The following is a 24,206-nucleotide window of genomic DNA, read 5'->3' as shown; positions in this document are numbered from 1 at the left end:
CACAACCCAACCCATAAAGTCTTAATTGCGAGCCATTCCGTCGCCAGCTATGCTTATTGGTTACTATCGCCTGCATTGCCTTCAACCAGCGGCGTATGCAGACCGGTTTGGAGGCGAAATTCCTGAGGCTACGCCCACCATAAAGAAAACGATTTCGGCTTAATAACCATAACCTTCCTGGAAAACCTGGGTGTTGTCGGTTTTCTTTGGCGGTGGAATTCGTAGAAACAGGAGGAGGATTCACGGGTTTTGACTATGTTCGGGGCGTGGACTCTAGAGTACCCCAGAAATCCCGACTTTTTTAGTTTCCCTTGTATAAATTTAAAACTGGGGATAGGTAAGTTTTATAATATGGGAGATTTCTGGCCGATAGATGCAGGACGATCGCAGCCGAAGCAATGTCAAACAGTCTTTCTTCGTCTTCTGATACTAGCAATCAATGTCTCACATGCTTTTCTTCTACTGCCCCTTTCACCGTCGAGACCATTAATCCCAAGGTTGTCCTTTCTTAATCGTTTTGTGAATTTGCTTCAAGGCGTGTTTTATTTGATGTGACTGTTTTAACTCTGATTTGTTTATTGTGATTTTTTCCATTTGCAAAAAATTAAGCTTCGTGAAGCAATGTAAGATGGAATGCAACGACTGCTGAACAGCTCTTTGTTATGGGAGTCATCTATTTAATTTGGCAATTTTTATATGGAGTTAAATACTTAAAATATTTGGAAATTTGATAAATATGAATTAAGTGAAGTTAACTGTATTGATTCACTTATATTTATCAAATTTTAAAATCTGCAAATTCACCCTAAAAAAATTCAATATGCAATCTATGGCAAAGTTCATATGGTTTTGATACCTTGTTGTTGCCTAAAATCCCTAAGACCTTGTCTTCCATGTTAATTATTTTATGTTCTTGTCTAAAATTTCGGGAGACCTTGTCTTTCCGGGTTTTTAATTTACACAATTTTGGCTTTTCTCTTTGGAAATGGTGCCTAGCTGTTCCTAGGATAAGCTGCAGCCTTAAGGTAACTGTTATGCAGTCACATGGGGTGTTTCTGTGTCATCAAAGTCATAAGAAGTTGCACGTATACTTTAGCCTTTTCCTCCTTAATCACTTGAAAAGTTGGTTTAGTTATTTATTTAAAAAAATTGTGTGATGAAGATCAATTTCAATATATGCATGTCAACAGCACTTTCTTGGCATGAGGCTGACAGGGTGCTCTGCCCGACATGACAGCCTATGGGGGTTGATCATAAGGAAAAATGCTGTTCAACAGATTTCAGGGTATTGGATAGGGTTGTAGGTAGAACTACTGTGAAGATTGAAATAATGTTGTGAAGAGTTGAAACCACCTTTTTCTTCTTGGAGTAGAAGGTTAAAATGCTGCTTCTCTTGGAGTAGAAGGTTAATTGATTACAACTCAGTTAAATTAAAATGCTTCTGGTCAGTTGACGACAACTCAGTTGATACTGGCTATTATAAACTACTCAGTATGGGTGATCAGGATAGTCTGGCAGAAGCTGCAGTCTGCCCAGGAATGTCCACTGCAGAGGTGTCATTCGCAGTGAACAGGTTTTAATATTATAAGATTTATTATTGATAGGATCTGTATGCTGCCCTTGCAGGTAGATCCGAGAAAAATGAAACAATTGTAATTTTTTCCCCAAAACAAGATGGAAAACATCAATAAATGACATATTCAGAGTCCAGAGCCCACAGAGCGGGTCGCACTAGCATATCTATCCTAGCTCCAACTGAAAGAGAATCTATACCTTTCCAAAAAAGAATCTTAATGGTCAAATATGCTCTGAAGCTAGAAACCTATGCCAGGTTGAAACTAGTCCTCGCATCATGAAAAGTTGTACGGCAGTGACGAATCCATAAAAGGGAAAAGCCAGTTAGCCTGGTCACGTGCTTCATGTGACCACTCATAGTTTGCTATATCATCCACTTTGGCTCTGAACATGATCCCTTTATAATATATTGGAGCAACATTGAACCCTGCAGAGATCTTGTGCAAAACATCCCGTTAACTTGGAAGCCACATATGTGCTTGACTACATGTCTTGTGACAAACTACACAGCTTCCGTATGTAAAGCCAGTATGACAATCTTTATCCTTGGATCTTGTTTCATGAACCAGCCAACCGTGGACCTGTGTTTTAAAAGAAGAATATGAATGCCGAATACGTCGGTACCTCCTAATCCATAGTAGTCCATGATCATGGACATTCCATTTCTTTTTGAGACGATCTGTATTGGCTGAGTTGACCTGAATTTCAGAGGGTTCCTTTACACAATAATCTGTAAATAGCTTCTCACAAGATCCCTTCAATTCTTCCAGATAGTTACGGAAGATTTCAGACTTTGGTTTAACCAAATGATCAATTTGAATCATCTGACATAGTTCTGTAAAAGCAGAATGGTTGGCAGCTTGAATTTTTTAGTGTAATTACAATCTTGTCAAGGTAACTATTGACCTACATCTTTATCCCACAAGTCACCTCACTCATGAAAATGTTTCCTTGCCGGTTTTCATTCTGCTAAATTGGGAAGTAACCCCAACTGTCCTCTATGTCAAAAATGTCTAAATTGGATGTGCAAGGCAAATGCCAACCTTTGTGATAATCCAAATGGTCCGAATACAACTGTTGGTTTTCATTAAGCAAAAATCAGTCAGAGTTACAAATGTACTTGTATTTACTATGCTATATGGTGGTTTTCTCTATCCTTGTCAATTTCTCCTATCTAGACCATGATCATTGTTTCTTTTTTATTGTTTCCCATTATTTCAATTACAATATGTTATGGACCTTTTTTCTTGCAATAATATTTGGTTAGGGAATAGTCCGCTATGACTATATGAATATATCAGATCTTATACCATCAGTCGGTTTCTAATCAATACTGTTCTCAGATCAAGTTTTTTTAGAAATAAGGCATCCCTTGTTTTGTATTTTTTTGTGGAGACCAGTTGCTAAAGAGATGCTATTATAGATTATCTCATGCTTGCTGCATGTCAGGGCAATACAAGAGTGCGTGCTCTTTATTTTCAACTACATTTTGTTGCATAACCTGCATGTTATGGCCATGGTCTATTTCTGATTTCTTCCGGGCGATTATGTGAATGATTCTATGAGTCATATTTCCCCTTGGAGATTACGGGAGTTAGTCGCCGAATCTTTATATTGCCGATGCCCATCATCTTTTCCAGTAGAGGATTTTGTCTTTGGTTGGAGGCTGGGCCCATTTTTGAGTTGATATTTCAATTTTTTAGGTTTCCAATAGAAGTTTTCTGTGGTGGAAGTGGCCCCAAATGTAAATAATTGTTGCTATGGAATTTGAAGTGAGTACAAGAAGTTATTATGGAATGAGAAGTGCACAATTCTCTTACCTGCTAATAATCAAGACTTGGTATCACATTCTTCGAGAATGCAATCATTTCCTCTCTATAATGAATAATCAAATAAACTGCAGCTTCACTTTAAATTACCTTCTTGTCATGTTCTATTATGAAGTGGTAGGGCTTATCTGTATTGCCAAACAGGCAAGTTGAAAATGTCTGCTCTTCTATATGCTTGTGACTGAGAGTCTAAAGCGATTATGCTACTTATTGGGTGAGAATAAATCCAAAGTGACAATATGATGATCAATTTTTATTTACTAAATCAATTATGCTACTTATTATCTGATAATAAACCAAGCTATAAGGATAATATATTAGAATCACATTTTTGCCAAATGGCCAGAATATTCTGTATCTGGTATACTTTTATGATAATATTTTTATCTGGTCTACATAGCTTCAATGATAAGTAGTGTTCATGCATGATTAGAAATTTTGGTTTTCTTTCGTTAGTAGGAAATGGATGCCCCATATAGCAGCATCTGAGAGAGTTACGACTCTTTCATGTACATTATTGTGGTCAGGAGCACCTTAAATTTTTAATAACTCTCAAATTTAAATTTCTTCTTGTTAATTTGAGGACTTGGTTTCAGGCATTTTTGTATACTAAAGTAAAAGGGGGATCATGGTAAAGTCATCATCTTCTAATTGCTGGCACGAACACTTTTAAATTTGCATGGAGTTAAGATGGGCTATTGTTCAGTTTCAAAATTTATAACAGCAGAGTTTTAAGACGATGCATATTTAATAGTTTTAGCAATGCCATTATTCATTCAGAGGTGTAATGACTATCTTTGTATTTTGCTACAGGTCTTGAAATGTGAATATGCAGTACGTGGAGCAATTGTTGCACGTGCCCAGGTATTTTCTTATATACCTGCTTCTGATTTTTCCATTTTATTGGTTTCTATTTTATTGTCAGTTACTCTAATGTTTTCCATAGTTCATGATTTCTAAATCGTCCTCATTGTTTCCCTCTGAATTATTATTACTGGGCTTCAATCTGGATACAATAATATGAGACATAGCATACTGCATCTTCTAACCTTTTGAAATGTTTTCCCTGTAAAAGATATTTTGGTATGTGCTGTTCACAGTCTTGTGTAATATACTAGGGTATATTAGACTACCGAGGAATGGAATTTATCCTGTGTATACTACCAAAATGTCCTTTGAATTTTTAGTTTGTGTTGATTTCCTAGCCTTGAAGTCAACATGGACAAACGTTTCTCCTAATAAAATCTGTGTATGTGGATTCTGTCTTTGAGAGCTTAAATAGAGATGAATAGGCGTAGTTCATGTTCATGAACTCATTATTATGTTCATCTCATTGAAATGGCAGATACAGGGTATGTGGATTTTGCAAAATGGTTTGCAGATATTTGTGGACCTTGATACTCCATGTATTGGGATGTACCAAATGGCCCAAAATTGGTTGTTGGTAAATCATTGACATTTAGTTATGGAAAGTAGTGTTCATGCATGATTAGAAAAGCATAGGTTTTGTTTTTCTTTCGTTAGTAGGAAACGGATGCCCCATATAGCAGCATCTGAGAGAGTTACGACTCTGTGTTGATTTCCTAGCCTTGAAGTCAACATGGACAAACGTTTCTCCTAATAAAATCTATGTATGTGGATTCTGTCTTTGAGAGCTTAAATAGAGATGAATAGGCGTAGTTCATGTTCATGAACTCATTATTATGTTCATCTCATTGGAATGGCAGATACAGGGTATGTGGATTTTGCAAAATGGTTTGCAGATATTTGTGGACCTTGATACTCCATGTATTGGGATGTACCAAATGGCCCAAAATTGGTTGTTGGTAAATCATTGACAATTAGTTATGGAAAGCTAAACTCAGCCTTTTTAGTTATAAAAAACTAAATGTGACAATATTCCAACTCCCAAAATTAGAGTATAAGGCTGTAAGTGCATTCCAAATGATAGTCACTCAGTTTTTTCTTTGTAGACCAATATGTTAACCAAATCTTTAAGTGTGGCCTTCAGTATTTAATTCTTTTTACATTATACCAGAAACCTTTCATTTTCTAAGTGTCGCACAATAATGTAGAGTATTTTCTTTGATTATAATTAGGATTGCAACTCAACTAGACAGTAGAGTTAGGGGAAGAAGACATCTTCATAATGCTATAGTGATTTGAGGTGCCATCTTGAGACCATTATTACAATGTGACCCAAGTAATGAGATTTTAAGGGTCAATAAAGAATTGTTGGAACTGAATCTCACCCATTTTCTGAAATAGCCTCCTCACAAATGCGCTAAAGAGAGATAGGTCTAGCACACTAGAGAGAGAGTGCAAAAGGCAAGCACAAGTGCTGAAAACAGAAATGTAAAAGTGCACACAAGACAAAAATACCCAAATTAAGTGACATTAGGCAGATGACACTTTGTATTTCCAATCAAGAAGATCGAAAGAAGAGATGATACAAGTCAGAGCTTGAGCTGTGTGTTTATATACAACTCAAGTGAAGAATCTCTTCGAGAGGGGTAAGCATAACATCAAGAAGGGGTTACTGGTCCACAAAACAGGGGCACACATCCCAAGAGGGTTTGGGGACTGTATTTTCCTTTATCCGCATAGAGTTAATTGTGGAAGGGTGCAAAGCAGAGGGAGGGGTAGGTTTTGGGGACCCCATAGGGAGGGATAGGAAGGGTGGATTGCAAAGAAGGTGGGTAAGGGCTAAAAGGGAAAGCTATGGAGTCAGGGCTAGTGGGGTGAAATATTGGTTGGGAAAGTTGCGTGGAAGGGAGAAGCATTGGAGTTTGGGGAAGGGGGTAGCGGTGAACGTGGGTTGCACTAAGGGATCATGGAGTCATTGGGGCGTTGCACTCTAAGGATGGGTAGCTACAACTATTCCATGGATGCAAAATTAAAATAGCTTATAGAGAGGGGACTAGGGATCTTCACAACACTGTATAGGTAGAGCTAGAGACACACGGATCAAGGGCAAGATGTTGGTGGGTCGAGAGGACAACTCATTAGTCTCTCATCAAAGTTACAATTGATGTTGCAAAATTAAGATATCATGCAAGCTCTACTATCTATCTAAGAGGAGTAAAATATAGATATGAATATTGTTTTCTTAGTCCAAAATGATGTAAATGGGGAGATTTGGGTTGAAAACCCAATTTATGTAGTTGATTCAGATATGGAACCTGTTAAGTAAGAAAAGATGCCATTTTTTATGACTTTTGTAGGGGGAATGCTTAGACATCCCCAAGACATCCCTCGAATTGGAGGTAGAAATGCCATCCTTGATGTTTTAGGGATGCATACTTATGTCCTCCTCTGAAATAAAATGCAGGAAACATGTACCCCACCTTGGGGATGCAGAACATTGAGATTATTATAATTACTATATTCATAGGAGAACAACACATGGAGACATTTCTTGGGCCTTTGGGCACACACTTCCCCACTTAGATGCTTCTTCCGAAAGCATATTGGAAATATCAAATATTAGACTATCTTGAAAAAAGTTTAATATTATACGTTTAAAGTGGAGAAAGACCTTATAGATGGTGATGATACTTTTTATTGCTTGATAGATAGGAGTTGCGGTGCTATTAGAATGCTTAGTTATTTTGATGGGGAGAGTAATCCTTGGGAAAATTGGATTTTAATTTTGGAACATTCAATAACAAATGAAAGAAGTGTGGTTGTTTTTTTCTCTATTGAAAATTGATACTCATATAATCTTGTTATTAAAAAAAATTATATCCTGGGGGAAATTTTCCAAGCACTCCCCCTTATTCCAAGGATGGTACACCGGCTAAACCCTAGGCTCTTTAGGGCACAATGTCAGGTCAACAATATCTTGAATAGATCATATATAGCTCATCAACGGACAGCTCACTAAAAGCAAACACGTCACAGTGCAATTTTAAACATGGGTGGGGAGGGTAACAACTTTTCCTCAACCATTTGAGGTACACCCTACCTTCCACTTTATTCAAGATGCTTTTATATTTCTGTTTGACATCCTTTTCACTTTGTTTAGTATTTATCCCAGTTACGTTTAAAGTGGAGAAAGACCTCATAGATAGTCATGATACTTTTTATGGCTTGATAGATAGGGGTTGCAGTGCTAGTAGAATGCTTGGTTATTTTGATGGGGAGAGTAATCCTTGGGGAAATTGGATTTTAATTTTGGAACATTCAATAACAAATAAAAGAAGTGTGGTTGTTTTTTTCTTTCTTGAAAATTGATACTCATATAATCTTGTTGATTAAAAAAAATCACTGACGTACAAAATTATATCCTAGGGGAAATTTTCCAAGCACTCCACCTTATTCCAAGGTGGTACACCGGCACAGTGTCAGGTCAACAATATCTTGAATAGATCATATATAGCTCATTAACAGTCCGCTCATTAAAAACAAACATGTCACAAAGTGCAATTTTAAACATGGGTGGGGAGGTAACAACTTTTCCTCAACCATTTGAGCTACTCCCAATTGACAATTTACCTTCCACTTTATTCAAGATATTTTTATATTTCTGTTTGACATCCTTTTCACTTTGTCTAGTATTTATTCCAGTTATATGCCTGATAAAATCCTCTTAGCTCATTAGTAGGTAAGAAGGCCATAGGTTATTTTGAATAAGAATATGATTAAGTCACACATAGGTACACATGAATATGTGTTTAAACCCTATTTTCAAAAGGAGCAACTTCTACCTATAATTAGATCTCACTGGACAGTATGTAGTTAATAAAATTTTATGTAATAATACAATGAATCTGTAAAACAAATTACACAGAGTATAGCAAAGTTACTAAGTCAAAATGGTATGTATTTTGTTTCTTCAATTTTCTTATTTGCTTGAAGTTCCTTCTTTGAATGCTTATAATAACAGTGGGTAAACTGGTATTATATATGTCAATAGGAGATTTTTCGCCTGTTAATACTTATAATTTTTCAGTCTTCTCATTACCTTGTTTTGTTTTGACAGAGGCTACAAGAGGAATTACAAACAAAGCAATATTCACTTCCTTTTGATGAGGTTTGTCATTCTCATCATTTAAATTCTCAAAAAACTACTATACCCATGCAATTTGAACTTTCTGGACCCAGAAAAGGATCCCATTTGAACATTTCCAACACTTGATAAAAAAAATAAAATTGGATGGTCAGCTCCTTTGTTTATTGCTCCAACAGACTACTTCGCTATGAGTGAATCCTTGAATCTTGCAATCTAATCTTTGCTTTTCACTGCTCCAACTAAAATGCAAGTAACCTCTCTATATTTTTTTGAAGTCTATAATAGTTTGTTTTGGCTATCTGAGTACTGTGTTGATCAGCATTCATTTTGTTAGAACCTTTATAGTTTCTTCTTTAGCGCTGCAATTTTGTGCTACTATTTTTACATATCAAGTCTCCAGACAGAGAATTCATATTTTTCTGGCAGCAGGTATCTGTCTGATTTATGTGGAGAAATTAGTTATCACTATTTTCCTTAAATTGTGGATATATTTGTACGTGTACTCTAGTTAACTGTTGATGGTGATGGGTTAAAGTATCATCTTAATATTCCTGTTTTAAAATAGTGAATTTCTTGTTGCAACTGAATCAAGATTTATCTTTGCAGATTATTTACTGCAATATTGGAAATCCACAATCCGTAGGTCAACAACCTATAACATTTTTCCGAGAGGTTTGTCTATCCTTATCATAACATTTTTCTGGGAGGTTTTTCTATCTTTATCTTTGATGTATTTGTTGATGGGTATGATTTCTGGAAAATGTATTTTAACGTTTTATTTTGTTCCTTTTTGTTGTTGTCTTTATAGGTGCTAGCTTTATGTGACTATCCAGCTCTTTTGGACAAAGATGAAATGCATGGCATCTTTAGGTATTCCAAGTTAAATGAACACTGTTAACTGAATTTTAAAAGATCACTTCAGTATGGTTGAATGTTATATGTTAAAAGTACAATTTCTTTTCTTCAAATGTGTATGCCATAGTCTTTTTCCTTGCTGTGAAGATTCTGACCATTCTTGTGATAGTTCTGATTCCATATGGAGGGCACGTCAAATCTTAGACGGCATTCCAGGAAGAGCTACTGGAGCTTACAGTCACGGTCAGGTATGACTATGTATTCAAAGTAATAGATTTTTCTTTCCATCTTTTATATTACTGTTTAAGTTGCACTGTGCCATGAGTGTACTAAGGCAATGCCCAAAGGACCTCCTATGATAAATTTTATAGTATGTCCAAGAATAGATGAGGTTTATGATGGTGTCCCAATGATCTTTCTATCCTTGAATCTATGGTTTGGCTTCCCATCCTATGTTGGTAAGCTATGTCCATTGCCTATATATATAAAGTTTAAACAAATATTTGGATTCTTAATATAAGTTGTGTTTGTAGAAATAAATTGTACCACTGGGAGGACTCTGTTAGATTTCAGTCTCTGATTTAGATCACTTCCAACTATTTCACAGCCTATTAGCGTTGAGTCTTCGTCTATGCCATGAGTAGTATATGTTTCTGGTTTCTTTAATGCATTGCCTCCTTGTTTTTGGCAATTCTCCTTGATATAGATGCCATTTTTGCTCTTTGATATTAATCAATGTGCTATCATCTCTGATTGAAATGGTAATAGTTGGGTTGCTAGTTTTTTATATTTTTCAAATCATAATAGATATATTTTCATTGAAAAGGACTGCAGCTTTACTAGTCAGCATCTTAGTACAAAAATGAAGATTGCAGACCAAAGCTGGTCAGAGTTCCAGGTTTTGCATCAAATGAGCTAACTCCTCTAATCTGCTCTGCCATATACTGCTAGTACTGCTATGGCGACTATATTGCCTTACAAATTGTCCCAGCAGAAGCAAAAATTTGCAATACATTCACTACATACGAGATATTTAAAATGCTGCTCCATGGAAAACCTCATCCTACATTTCAAAGTCCTTGTCGGGGGCATCCTGGAAGTCTTCTAATCCAGAAAATGGAAGCCAAGCATGCATCGTCGGCATCTTCAACTTAACCCTTTCTTTCTTCACGGCTCTAAGCCTAGGGCAATCCAAATTTTCAGCTACAGGTCAGAAGGAATGCAGAGTGCCAGTCCTTCGCATGTTCAAAGAGCTCCTGATGCTGTCTACTGTGGCCGCCATCAAATCAACCTTGTACGTATGCTCTCGGGCCTGCATATGTTCCTTCATGCATATGTTCCTGCATGTGCCTCAATAGTTTTTGAGACTCCACTAGGACATTTTCCTCCAACATTTGGTGCTGCTGGTTCCGTTACAGGGTTGACTTTACCACCTCATGCTATGCCTCAGACAAAACCTTTTGAAACCTCATCATCTGTAGGGATCTCCCAACTCACATTACACACTTACTATGATCGCGGCACGGAGTCATACAGAGGAAGTGAACATGCACATTAGTGACAGGCAAATCTCCCACTTTCAAACCAACACAGAAAAGATAGAGAATGATATTGAAGCTTCCAGAAATGAGAAGTTCCACATTGACTAATTTCGTATATTGTTGCTATGAAATATAACTTAGGTGGTGGGGGAGGAAACCATAACTTATTGTCTTGTATTCCATTTAAATTAGCCCACTTATCCTCTATTGAAAAAGCTTGATTAATGCAGATTAAATCCACATAGGGGCACAGGGATTGGTTCCCCTCCTTTTGCACTGAGCTACTCTTTGTCCAAGTGAGTTCCCAAGCTTGCTAGGCGGTCGGCCTTCTTCTTGAGCGTTCACAAAATGTGAAAGTAGTTTATGGAATCAAGTTGTTCATCTAAGGCTTGAATTTCTTTGGATGTTGCTGTTTAATTTCAGAGCCTGGGGAGATGAAACCCGAAGGAGAAATCGAATAATAGTACAAGAGTCTCCACTTATTGTAACGAGTTAGCTAGGCGATCGGCTTTCCGGTTGAGTGTCTACAAAATCTGAAAGTAGTTTATGGAATAAAATTGATCAGCTAAGCCTTGAATTTTTGGTATGTTTCAATTTTATTCTGGAGTTTTGGAGATGAAATCCTAAGGAGAAATCGAATAATTATACAAGAGTCTCCAATTATTTTAGCAAGTTGGCTAGGCGATTGGCCTTCCTGTTGAGCATCCAGAAGATGTGAAAGTAGTTTATGGAATCAAATTGTTCAGCTAAGCCTTGATTTCTTTAGATGTTTTAATTTAATTCTGGAGACTGGGGAGATGAGATCGTAAAGAGAAATCGAATAGTAAAACAAGAGTCTCAATTATTGTAACCTGCTCAAGCCTGATTTCTAACAATCTTTCCTAACCTTGATATAAGGCCAAGGCTTTCTGCCTCATTAATTGTGGCTAACCCAAGACCCCAAGCGTAATCGTACTCCTCATTTCCTCTGGGATCAATGAAGATCATGTCCACACCTTCCAACCCTAGCTGGGTTGTTAATTATCTTGTTATGTATTTCAAGTTTCAATATCTGGAAAAATCAGAACAAACAAGTTATCCAAAAACCTCTGTATATCAATGCCTTATACCTCATTTCAATTTTCTCGCATCTTGTTTCTGCATTTGTCTTTCATATGAAAATAACCGTCCAGGATTAAAGACAAAGGTAATGTCGATTAAATTTTAATACCTAGCAGGATAGTTGTATGCCATCATCATCATAGTTGTTTTGTTTTTTGTTTGCCAGCAAGTATTGAACATTAAATGAACAGTAAATTTCCTTTCGGTGAATATTAGACGAGTGTGCCTTACATGTGCATCTGACTCTTCTTCCATATACAGGGTATCAAGGCATTACGTGAAACGATTGCTGCTGGTATTTCTGCCCGTGATGGTTTTCCGGCCAATTCAGAGGACCTTTTTTTGACTGATGGTGCAAGTCATGGGGTATGGTAACTAAAGCTGTGATGATGAAATTTCATGCCTCGACTCTTGTTTTGATCTGAGTCACTTTATTTTTGAAAGAAATGGAGACTTACTTTTCCCTGTTTATTGGATATCGCATTCTCAGGTTCATATGATTATGCGACTACTTATAAGGTCAGAGAAGGATGGAATTCTTTGCCCAATTCCACAGTACCCACTTTTCTCTGCATCTATTGCTCTTCATGGTGGGACATTTGTAAGTGCATCTAGCTAAATGACTTCTTGCTTTCACCCTTCATATGATTTCAAGGCTTGCTACATCTGTATTAACAGCTCTTGTCCTATAGATGTACCGTTGCAATTTTTGGTTTGAATAACCTTGAACAAAGTGGATTACTAATATTATCTGAACATTGAAGGTTCCGTACTACCTTAATGAGGCAACGGGATGGGGTTTAGAAATTTCTGAGGTTAAATATCAATTAGAAGCAGCACGTGTTAGAGGCATTGATGTTCGGGCTATTGTTATCATAAATCCAGGAAATCCTACGGGTCGGGTGAGTCATTAAGTTAAAACAACAATTTTTTTCAATAATGACCACAATTCATCTTCTAAGCTTTTCTTTTTCTGGTAATGTCTTTTAATACTTTGAAATGTGAATGCACATAAGTTGTCTGTCATCCATGCACGCATCTTTTGAACTATCCGGGTAAAGCAATACAATAATTGTATGCATTTTGAAGGGCAATAGATAGATTTGATAGAAAAATAGATTATAGTAATTTCTGGGGATTTTGTTCTGGCTGTAGCCTCTTATTATGGTTTTGTATGTTATATAGGTTCTTTCAAAGGAAAATGAAGAGGAGGTTGTGCAGTTTTGTAAGACTGAAGGCTTGGTTCTTCTTGCTGATGAGGTAACTCCAGTAAACATTTAGAGTTTCGAGTAGGTATTTTATTTTTCGTTGTATTACTTGAAATTGATGTGGCCAGTAACATGAAAAGCTTGTATATTATATTCCACAATAATTTATCGAAAGACTGGCGTGGTCCTTTTTTGAATTTGTCCTTCCCAAATTTACTCAATTGTTGTAGTAATTCAAAAACTGTTGCACTGTTTTTGATGAATTAGTACCAGTAAGTTGGGAAAGGAAAATGATGCAATTCTGAGCCCACGCTATATCAACGATTGATTCCATACTTGGCACATGCAGGTTTTTCAGGAAAACGTTTATGTGGATAATAAGAAATTCCATTCTTTCAAAAAGATAGCGAGGAGCATGTCTTATAGTGAAAAGGACATTTGTATTGTGTCTCTTCATTCAGTTTCTAAAGGTACCTCCATATTTGAGTACTTTATCTTGATATAGTACACAATGCTTGTCAGAAAAGACTTTTTCAAGGATCAAAATATATATAGAAATATTGATTAGTTAGTTAATCTTCAAATTTTATGAAATGGGAAACATATGCAATGATGAGTTTAAACAAATGCCTATTGAAAAATATTACTGTTAGGAGATGAAAATTTTGGTTAATGTAGTAAAACTGGTGATTTACTGTACAAATTATTTGGCTAATATATTTAAGGTTTTATAATATGATAAATCTAGTTTCTTAGAAAATTGTCAAATTAGTTTTATGGCAATAAATAGACTGGAGGGTTTTCCCCAAGGTTGCACGAAACGGGGAAACGGGTACGAGTTTCCGAAACGGGAAGCGATACGAAACGCGACCTCCCCAAATTTTGGAAACGGGGAAACGCGAATATATATATATATATATATATATATATATATATTAGGACATTTAAGAAATATGTGCAATCATAAAGCATATATGATACATTCTAATTTATTACATTATGATAAAACTGTCAATTGTCAATGCATAAACTATAAGTATCTAAATTTGCATCACATTTACTCATGAATAATCACATAATGAAAATAGAAATATCCAAAATCAGCGACGAGAAATTTCTAATTTCTTGTCTCGTGCTTGATTGGGAGTCTCCTCCTACATAGTCGAACAACCTTAATGCTCTTGATTAAATACAAGTTTCATACCCTAGTACGCTACATTCTCTTGATTATTGGGAGTCTCCCCTGCATAGAGGGCTTGGTTTTCTTGATTAAATACAAGTTCCATACCCTAGTACATGATAAAATCCAATGGAAACATTGCAATCCCCCCAATTCTGAAATCCTGAAAAACAGATAAGTCTGCTGGATTTTGAGTGAGATCTAAAATTCTACTTTCTCCATATGAAATCCAATGAGGGCAAAACCACTCTCAAACATCCTGAGTCATTTCATGGTAATGTTAAAAATTTAAGTAAAAAGATGAAAATGAAAAATAAAGGAGAATATCACTTTTACTTTAAGAATTTAACATTACCATGAACTGCATATCAACACTAGGGCAAAAGTTCACTTTTATAACTTTAGAAAAGCATCTGGAAGAAACTAGAAGTCACTAGGCTAACGTAAGAATATGTTAGAAAACAAATAAAATAAAAAATAAATAAATAAAAACAAGTAAACGCTGAAACGTGGGTATTACGGCCCTGAAACACGTTTCAGGCCGTACTGGCCACGTTTCAGTTTCGTGAAACGTGGCAGTATGGCCTGAAACGCGTTTCAGGGCCGTACCAAACGCGTTTCAACGTCTCGTACCCGTTTCCGTACGGAAACGCCCTCCTGCCCCACGTTTCCTGCAACATAGGTTTTCCCTTTAACCGTGTCTAGTGAGCTATGTACGTTTTGGTCTGAAGATGGGATATTTTGACACTGTATTCTCAAGAGACACATAAATAGTTTGAATCAAATAAGAGGGTTTTCTATGCATGATGCACCCTTGCGTATTTTGCTTCTTGGCTGGTGTGTTCTAGTCTGATTGTTCACTAGTCACATTTTTGTCTCTCTAGATGAGTGAATTTGTGGGCCAATTACTAGAGTTGTATGATTTCTCAAATCTCAATTGTGATTTGGAAAACTCCAAACTGCAATGCCAACATTAATAAATATGTTTTACCTCGAATTGGATTACATATTGTGAGAGTTAATTTAGTACTCAGATGCACCAGTCAGCTCATATGGTTTCTCCCTACATTTTGCAGGTTATTATGGTGAATGTGGAAAAAGAGGTGGATATATGGAGGTAACTGGACTTCACAAAGATATCATGGATCAACTGTATAAACTTGCATCCATGAATACTTGTTCCAACATTTCTGGTCAGATACTTGCAAGTCTTGTAATGAATCCCCCAAAGGTGCATGCCTACAAGTGGATTTTTATGCCTTTTGATATGCAGGCATTTTCTGTATATTGATCTGTTAGTATGTCCTCTGTTTACTGGGCTAATTTTGAATACCTTTCTGTAGAGTGGAGATGAGTCATTTGAAATGTTCTTTGTGGAAAGAGATGGTATTCTTTCATCCCTTGCAAGGCGTGCCAAGGTCAGTTCTATGTTCAATGGTGAATGGCTGTTTTGATCTTCCTCAATACAAAAGTCTAATAATATGCTATTAACTTCCTCTATTTGTAGTCAAGAGTTTAGGAGGATTTTGTGTTAATAAATAGAAAAATGGAGAGCTTTATAAACATGGAAACTGATATTTATGAGCATCTCCTCTTTCTTTGTTCTGGAAGTACCTGTAAACATATCTTGTTTCTGGAAGTTTCCGCTGTTGCATTCATGGAACTTTTCAGTTCCCAGCCCCCAAAGTATGCTTTTGAGCAGTATTTGGCTTTTTGGGTGGTGCCCTCCTCTTGTCAAGTTAAGGGGTAACTTTAAAATGTCTAAAATGAAAAGTAGAAAAGCAGAGATAAGAATTTATTATCATTCAAAAATCTTTTCCAGGTTCTCTGCGTTCACATGTTTAATTTTTGCAATTTGATGTTAAATCTTTTATATTAGTGATGTCTCCTTGTTTTGAAAGGGGATTTTTCGAGAGAGTTTATTGACCATTTAAAAATGTATTGTTTTGAAAAAGGATTTTTCTAAAGAATTGATTGAATTTTTTTGGAAATGCTTCTTCATTGGTCTGTGTCAATTGGGTTAATTTCCTCTCAACAGCTTCGAGAAAGCTGGGTATTGCACAAAAGATGTATTAATCATGTACTAATCTCTCTTATGTGGATGGATTTGGCATGCTTGTTGATGAGGCTTAGTCTAGCTAGATAAACACATAATTTGTGTCTTCTGACGAATGTTATCTGCCTACTTGTCCTATCATTACTTCCAACTTTGTTTTCTCAACCAGCTCCATGCAAAACACTGAATTTAAATCTCTCTGGATTTTGTTTTGAAATCCTTGTTTTGGTTGAATCAGCCAAATTCAAATTTCTTCATGCTATATTTTTCTAATCTTTTTCTGGACGTTGATACTATTGTAGAATCAAAACAAAATTGCTTATAACTTCTAATCTGCTGAAAATTTTATCAAGGCTTCTGGCTTAGTAAAAACTCTAGCCCAATTCATGTTGTAGTTTATCATTTTCACCAGTCATAAACAACATGCCTATAATTTCACTGCAACTGTGCTCAAAATTTGGATCTTAAGACATGTGCACAGTATCTTTATCAACCTTTCTTTTGAAGGTTATCTACAATGCAGTGGTATATAGGCTTAACTGATAACTCTTTTCTACTTTTTTGTAGTTACCCTTGTCATCTTCATTGTCTTGTTTTTAGCTCATTATTTAAGTCACAGGACATGTCCCCCAGGGTTCCGTGTCCCGTATTTTACGTATTGGACACGAAAACGGCCCTAATACGTGTCGAATACGATTTTCAACGTGTCATGAAAACTTGAATACGTATTCTACGTTTTCCATCGTGTCCTAAATTTCGAATACGCGTATTTGGTTGGTAGAATACGTTGCCCTAACGTATTTCGACAGGTTGAATACGTACCGCGAAAAAAACGTAATTTAAAGCCTACGCGTTGGTCTATTCCAGGTTATTTTCGTCCTGCTGTCGTCTGGAGCTGTCGTGTGGAGCTGCGAGCAGGGTGTTTGTCTTTGAAGTTAGCATTATATTTGAAGTCTGGAGCTATTTGAAGTCTGGAGCAGTCACTAGATTTACCTGACTAAATCTCTAAATTTGAAATTCCAGCAGATTAGCCTCTCTTCTAAAATGGAAATCCGAAAGTGATATGCTACATCAGTTGAAAACTCACAAGTTAATAGGCACTCCCTGAAGGCTGAAATCTCTATGTAGCACACTTTTCTGCCAATCATTGGAGATTCAAAATTTGTATCACATCAGTTTTTTTATTAACTGGCTAAATATGTCAATTTGAAATTCACTGTGCCCATACTTCAAAACTCACATTTCGTTGTGGTTGTTTTATATCTGACAGGGTATTATATTCCTTAAAGGCTATAACATATCAGCTGTTGAACCTTGATCCCATTAAGTCAGTGAGAATTTATGCATTGCTAACCATTAAGACATGTTGATCTAACATTGATTCCCTACCAATAGCTACTACTGCTAGCTTGTCTGCTTGTGGGATTCCATTCTTCAGAGCTTACTCCATTCCTTTAAGATGTAACTTCAGTTATTCCTTCAATACAGAACTATGAGAAACTCGACTGCTGACAAAGCTGAGTATGATTACAAAGGCTGACTCCCGTGGCAAACAAGTTGATAGCTGAAACTTTCAGCTTTCCACAGAATATGAAAAACCACCTTTTATATATATATGCAGGCTGCAGCTATGCTTATTGTGTGAAATGAAGTCAGTGCTGTGGAGTTCACTGTGTATATTTCCTTTGTTACCATGGGTACTATCACCTGTGGCTACAATTTTTCCTAACTTTTAACAATTTGTCATTAATCACATCAAAGACACCCCAACAATTTGTAACAAACTGAATATTGAATTAAAATTGAAAAATTCTTAAAACAGTGAAACACATATATGACAGTGATAGATTATTGTGACCTTTGACAGTGCATAATTATTTTCCATTGTCATTCTCTCAGGAGTCAGTATCTACTATGATCTATCTATGTACATTGTAAACACTGAACAATGATACATTTTGATTTTGATGACTTAATGGAAAATCTGCATTTTATGGTTTTAATATCTAAGTTCTAAATTTATAATTAGTAGTAAGTACTTACTACTTAGTTTCTTATGTGCTTGTAAGTTGTAAATTTTGATTCTATTTATTTTTTTAAAGTGAACTATGAACTTTGAGAAGTAATTATATTTTAATTTGATTAGATAAGCTGCAACCTGCAATTTAATATGGATAAAAAACTATATTTCGGTGTATATATATATATATATATATATATAACGTGTCCCCCATGTCCTATTTCCAGGTCGCTGCGTTTCGTATTGAATACTCGTATTTACATGTCCTCCATGTCTCGTGTCCTCGTGTCATGTGACTTAGCTCATTATTTATTGTAGTCATCCTTCCCATTTTCCACCACTTTGAAAACTTCTGATTCATGGGCTGATCAATTAGTGTGGTCTGGGCTGAATGAATTTCCCTTAGTGACCTTGATGGACATTTCAATCCTATTGTTGTAAGAAGAAACATATAACTTGTTACATTGCTCAATCTATGCAGATCTTTTCTTATTCCTCATGAAGTAGAAAATATAATGCGTCATTTTTTCTTTGGCCTTGATCCTACAAAAAAATCCTATGGGCCTTATTTGACAAAAAAAATTGAAGGATAGGTATTTGCTTTTGGTGTACTGTCCGTGAATAAATAATGTTTTCTTTGTCAATTTATCTCTTGGTTCCTACTAGGAAATACACATTTTCAAACAAGTTTTGTGGCTAAGCCTACATTATACTTTAATTTGGAAAGAGCACAATAATTGTATAAATGGTAGAAAGATTTGTTTCAACGGTTGTTAACAACATAAACCAGATATTTCACACTGGTTTTAGATCCATTGGGTATTTACCTGCTTTGTATTACCAGTGGATCCGTTTCTAATATGCACATATGATTCTGTCATGACATTTTTCCTTGGAATCATCTGAAAAGAAAAGTATTTTCAAGTAACAATGGCATGCTATCCCTAAGCATACACTGGATTAATACGGAAAGACTTTAGTGATCTTTAGTGAATGCCTTTATGACAGCTGTGTTGAAATTGAAACAATAATTTAATCCTGTGTGGATCTACTATCTGAATCATTTATTCCAAATATTTCACGCTGGTTTTAGATCCATTGGGTATTTACCTGCTTTGATTACCAGTAGACCCACACCTGATATGCACCTATGATATGTGGATTATTTAATCCAGATATTTCACACTGGTTTTAGATCCTCTGGGTATTTACCTGCTTTGTATTACCAGTAGACCCACTCCTGATATGCACATATGATTCTGTCATGACATTTTTGCTTTGGAATCGTCGAAAAATAAATATTTTCAAGTATCAATGGCGTGCTATCACTCAGCATACACTGGATTAATACGGAAAGACTTTATTTATATTTATTGAATGCCTCTATGACAACTGTGTTGGAAATCGATACAATAATTTAATCCTGTATGGATCTAATTTCATGCTAGGTATCAGCTATTTATTATCGTTTTGGAATGCAGTCATAATTCGCTCGTGACATTTGCTTGAAAATTGGTTTGTCTCACTGATGAATCCCTGCTACCTGCACCTAGCGGGTTCATATATATTTCATCTTATTCATGGGCAGGTTGGCGTTTGTATATGCAGATATATAATACTCGATGCTAGCTAGACTTTTTTGTGTTTGTGGGGTCTCTTCAGAGGCATCTGATAAAAAATTGAATGATATAGAGAAGATTAGTATAGCCGCTACACTAACTGAGAAACGATCAGGTTGCAAGGTTTATTAATTTGTCTTTTCTAATAGTGACAGTGCCTCTGCCTGAAAATATCTTGATACTATAATCTATACTTGAAGATTTTGTCGGTTTCCTATTGTCTTAGGCTTGAGCGATGGCCGTATATCTTTTTTGTTGACACTTGAAATCTTAATTCATTGTTGTAAGATCTTAGTAGATGCTCCATCTTAACTCAGTTTTCTCTTACAATTTTAGTGGGTGGCTATTTCAGATCTTAGTGAATGCGTTGAACAAGTTAGAAGGTGTTACCTGCAATAAAGCAGAGGGTGCTATGCATGTTTTCCCTCGCCTTCACCTACCTCAACGGGCAATCAAAGCTGCAGACGCAGTAAACGTGATGCCGGATGCTTACTATGCTCAAAGATTATTGGATGCCACAGGCATTGTGGTTGTTCCAGGTTCTGGATTTGGTCAGGTGAGCTCTGTGGGTTATTACTAATTTCTGTACTTTCCAATCCTATTTTCCCTGTTTATATTTGTATTTAGTGAAATATACACCTCTGTGGGTTATTACTAATTTCTGTATTTTCCAATCTTATTTTTCCTATTTATATTTAGTGAAATATATCTTTCAATACCTGATGCTTATGAATTTCGCTGGAAGGTACCTGGCACGTGGCATTTTCGAACCACATTTTTGCTAGAGGAGGATAAAATACCAGCTATAATTTCTCGATGGACAACATTTCAACATAAGTTTATGGAAGAATTTTGTGACTAAACTTGTTTGGATATATGTTTTCCTGTGCATCAAGTTAAACCAAGGTAGTACTTGATCCGAGTTGTATGAAACAGTGCCCATTTTGTGCGGGTGCACATCTAAATCATTATTTATTTGAGCCCTCTCTCCCATAACAGCATTGCTGTTCGCCCATTTTGTGCGGGTGCACATCTAAATCATTATTTATTTGAGCCCTCTCCCATAACAGCATTGCTGTTCCTTCAATAAAACTATGCGGTGATTTCAATAACATCAATTTCAACTAGTTTACAGGTTGGTAGGACGTAAATGTTATTGAGGATTTTTCAAAATGTGACACCTCATAATTGTTTGTCTATGTGCTAAAGTTTAACATTAGTTGCAAGGTGGCACACCTTAAGCTTAAGCAATGTATGAAATATGATGAAGTGGCAAATGTGATGTAGTGCCTAGGGATGGTGATCAAAGTTACACATTAGAATTAACACAAAATGCAACAAAACTGTATATGTATTAAACAATAACACGCATTTCCACATAGCTCGCTGTCAATTTAAAAATGACATGAAAAATTTACAATAACTACTTTCAACAATAAACTTTTGTAGTGTTATTGAGTCAATGGCCAATACTTTTGACATCGATGATGATGATGATGATGATTAACGTCCCCTGAGACCAGACATTGGTCTATCGGACCTAAAAACAAATTATTTAATTTGATTTAAGATTTTATTCTTATGCTCAAAAAGCTTGGAGAGAAGCCTTCCGAGCTCACTATAATTTTGACATTGTAAAAGGCTAGGGAGGTCAGTATTGTAACAAAGATTGTGAAACTGAGATCTAATGTGGTTGTACGTGGGGCACTCTAAGAGGAAGTGGTTTTTATCCTCGATGTTCCTATTCTCACATATATGGCAGATCCTTTCCATCCATGGCGTTTTAGGAACTACCCAACGATCAGTTTCACTATGGAGCTCATGAGAATTCGTTCTAATCTTTGCTATATTAATTTTCTTCCTTGAGCTAGTTAAAATAGAGAGATACTTTTGATCTTCTAGGGTGGGGTTGATGACCTTCTTATAATAACTTAATTTTCTTTTAGCCGCTAAATCTTTCTCACACCACATTTTTTCTTTGAACTTAGAAATAACAATATCTTTAATGTTATTTATGTCTTGCAATGCATCATTCTCGTTGATCTCCCAATAGTTTAACCATGCCCTTGTGTCTTTATGCCACCCCCGATAGAGCCAATGCATAAGGTTCTATCACTGATGCAACCTAGGTTTTTTAGGTTTTACAACACCTACAAAATCTGGATCAGAGTGCGCAACCTAGGCCATTGGATTTTTGGCTATTATATTAATATATATTCAAGTACTAAATCACATACCACAAACCAAAAAAGTAATTCAACTCTGCTCATGAAAACACAAAAAGAGATTCAAATATTTTTTTTATTCATTCAAAGTGTGGCGTTACATATAATAATATAAATATGAGAGTGGAGTCATCATAGCACTTGAAATTAATTCCCAGCCTGTTATTCACCCGAAGATGTGTTACATTTTTGGGTCAAATGTGGCGTTGAAATTTAGTTTTTCCTTTTTTTTATTGAATTGCAGCCCTCAAAATTCATATAAGACAATGTGGAGAATTATGTTGTTCTAATGATATTTTTTGCAAAAATTTTTACTGTCGTATAATCTTTCAATTTTACATTAAATGCAATACTTGTCCTTGCAAATTTTCACACATTTTGTAGTGTTATTGAGTCAATGGCCAATACTTTTGACACCTATAGAACCAATGCATAAGGTTCTATAATAGATGCAACCTCGGTTTTTTAGCTTTTACAACACCTACAAAATCTGGATCGTTGTTACAGAGCGCACAACCTAGGCCATTCGATTTTTGGCTACTATATTGATTAATTCAATGACTAAATCACAAAACACAAACAAAGGGTAATTCAAATCTGCTCATGAGAACAGAAAAAGGGATTCAAATATTTTTTTATTCATTTAAAATGTGTTGTTACATATAACAATATAAATATGAGAGTAATTCAAATCTTCTCATGAGAACATAAAAAGGGATTTAAATATTTTTTTATTCATTTAAAATGTGTTGTTACATATAATTATATAAATATGAGAGTGGAGTCATTAGAGCACTTGAAATTCCCACCCTGTTACACAACAATATCATGAGGTGAAAGCATGAAGATGGGTTACACTTTTGGGCCAAATGTGACGTTGAAATTTCAAAATTTTCCTCTTTTATTGAATTGCAGCCCTCAAAATTCACATAAGACAATATGTGGAGAATTATGTTGTTGTTCTAATGATATTTTTTGCAATTTTTTTTTTTACTGTCGTACAATCTTTCAATTTTCCATTAAATGCAATACTTGTGCTTGCAAATTTTCACATTTTAAGAGGTATGTGTGTTCATGTAACACACACACACACATATGAGCATGATCTACATGAAGAGAACTAAGTTTTTTCATATTAAAAATTCATTTTTTTATGCAAAATTTTATTTTTTAATTATTTTTTGAAGTTGGTGAAGTAATATTTCAATTGCATTTTGGAGACACATGTTCGTGTAAGATTTTTTTCAACTCTTTAAATAAACTGAAAAACCAAGAGTACTTTTTTGAAGATGACTTGTAAATGAAGATATTGATATTTTTTTAAGTTTTTTCGTTGTGTATATTTTATGTTATTGATTTTTTATTCAGCCCCTCTGAAACTGTCTAAAAAAATTTCAAACATTATGTTTAAAAGAAATTAGATGAAAAATATCATATGAATTTAAAAGTGTCAAATCCATATGTCATTGGATAGAGGATTCTTTCATGAATCCAACATGATCAATTCCACCACTTAAGGACAAATTTTCCATAAATCCACTAGGGTACAAAACGGGGTTGTAGAGAATTCTGCAGAAGGGGTGTTGAAACTGTGATTTTTAGGACCTCAGGAGCTCGATTGAGCACTTAAAATACTCAATTGAACATTTAAAATGCTCAATCAAGTGCTAACGAAACCATCATAAGTGGTTAACCAATAGCTCGATCGATCCATTAAAAGGTGAACCACCACCAACTGCTTACCCACTTTTATTAATGCTTTTTACTTAAAATGCTATGTATTGATCGAGCTATAACTCTTAATCGAGCCTCTTACTCGGGTTATAAAAGGGTTTGATCAATGGTTCGTTTGAACTCTCGATTGAGCTATTTTTAAGTGCCTAAACAACTCGATCGAGCATCATTTTTCACCAAAACGCACCCTCGCTTTGCATTTTTCGCCATGCACTATCCCCATGCACAACAACCAAATACCTTCACTAA

At 35.6% G+C, this 24,206-nt stretch overlaps 1 protein-coding gene across 2 annotated transcripts; it reads left to right on the top strand.

The window, feature by feature from the left end:
• The first annotated feature begins 23 nt into the window (after positions 1–23).
• Positions 24–21,140, top strand: LOC149175193 (alanine aminotransferase 2-like). Of its 2 annotated transcripts, XM_089419537.1 has the most exons (15): positions 24–497; positions 4,218–4,268; positions 8,389–8,439; positions 9,025–9,090; positions 9,227–9,288; positions 9,443–9,521; positions 12,177–12,281; positions 12,406–12,516; positions 12,680–12,817; positions 13,101–13,175; positions 13,473–13,593; positions 15,380–15,534; positions 15,647–15,721; positions 20,351–20,554; positions 20,744–21,140. In XM_089419537.1, the coding sequence occupies exons 1-15, from the start codon at positions 399–401 to the stop codon at positions 20,858–20,860; spliced, it is 1,509 nt and encodes a 502-aa protein (XP_089275663.1). In that variant the 5' UTR covers positions 24–398; the 3' UTR covers positions 20,861–21,140. The 2 variants fall into 2 exon arrangements, with proteins under 2 accessions (XP_089275663.1, XP_089275664.1); XM_089419538.1 differs by lacking the exons at positions 24–497; positions 4,218–4,268; positions 8,389–8,439; ... (1 more) ...; positions 9,227–9,288; positions 9,443–9,521 and adding an exon at positions 10,169–10,567.
• The last annotated feature ends 3,066 nt before the right edge of the window (positions 21,141–24,206 follow it).

Source organism: Pinus tabuliformis, chromosome 4_1, assembly GCF_031772625.1.
Source record: "Pinus tabuliformis cultivar Carrire ecotype Pingquan chromosome 4_1, CPIR1, whole genome shotgun sequence".
In the NCBI taxonomy this organism is placed as follows: Eukaryota; Viridiplantae; Streptophyta; class Pinopsida; order Pinales; family Pinaceae; genus Pinus; species Pinus tabuliformis.
The sequence above is the reverse complement of the archived record's forward strand: the minus strand, read 5'-3'. Positions and strand labels throughout refer to the sequence as shown.

Coding starts and splice junctions, on each gene's coding strand:
- LOC149175193 (XM_089419537.1), top strand. CDS start 399: ATGTCAAACAGTCTTTCTTCGTCTTCTGATACTAGCAATCAATGTCTC. Junction 9,289..9,442: donor GAAATGCATGGCATCTTTAG/GTATTCCAAGTT, acceptor TTCTTGTGATAG/TTCTGATTCCATATGGAGGG. Junction 13,594..15,379: donor TCTTCATTCAGTTTCTAAAG/GTACCTCCATAT, acceptor TACATTTTGCAG/GTTATTATGGTGAATGTGGA.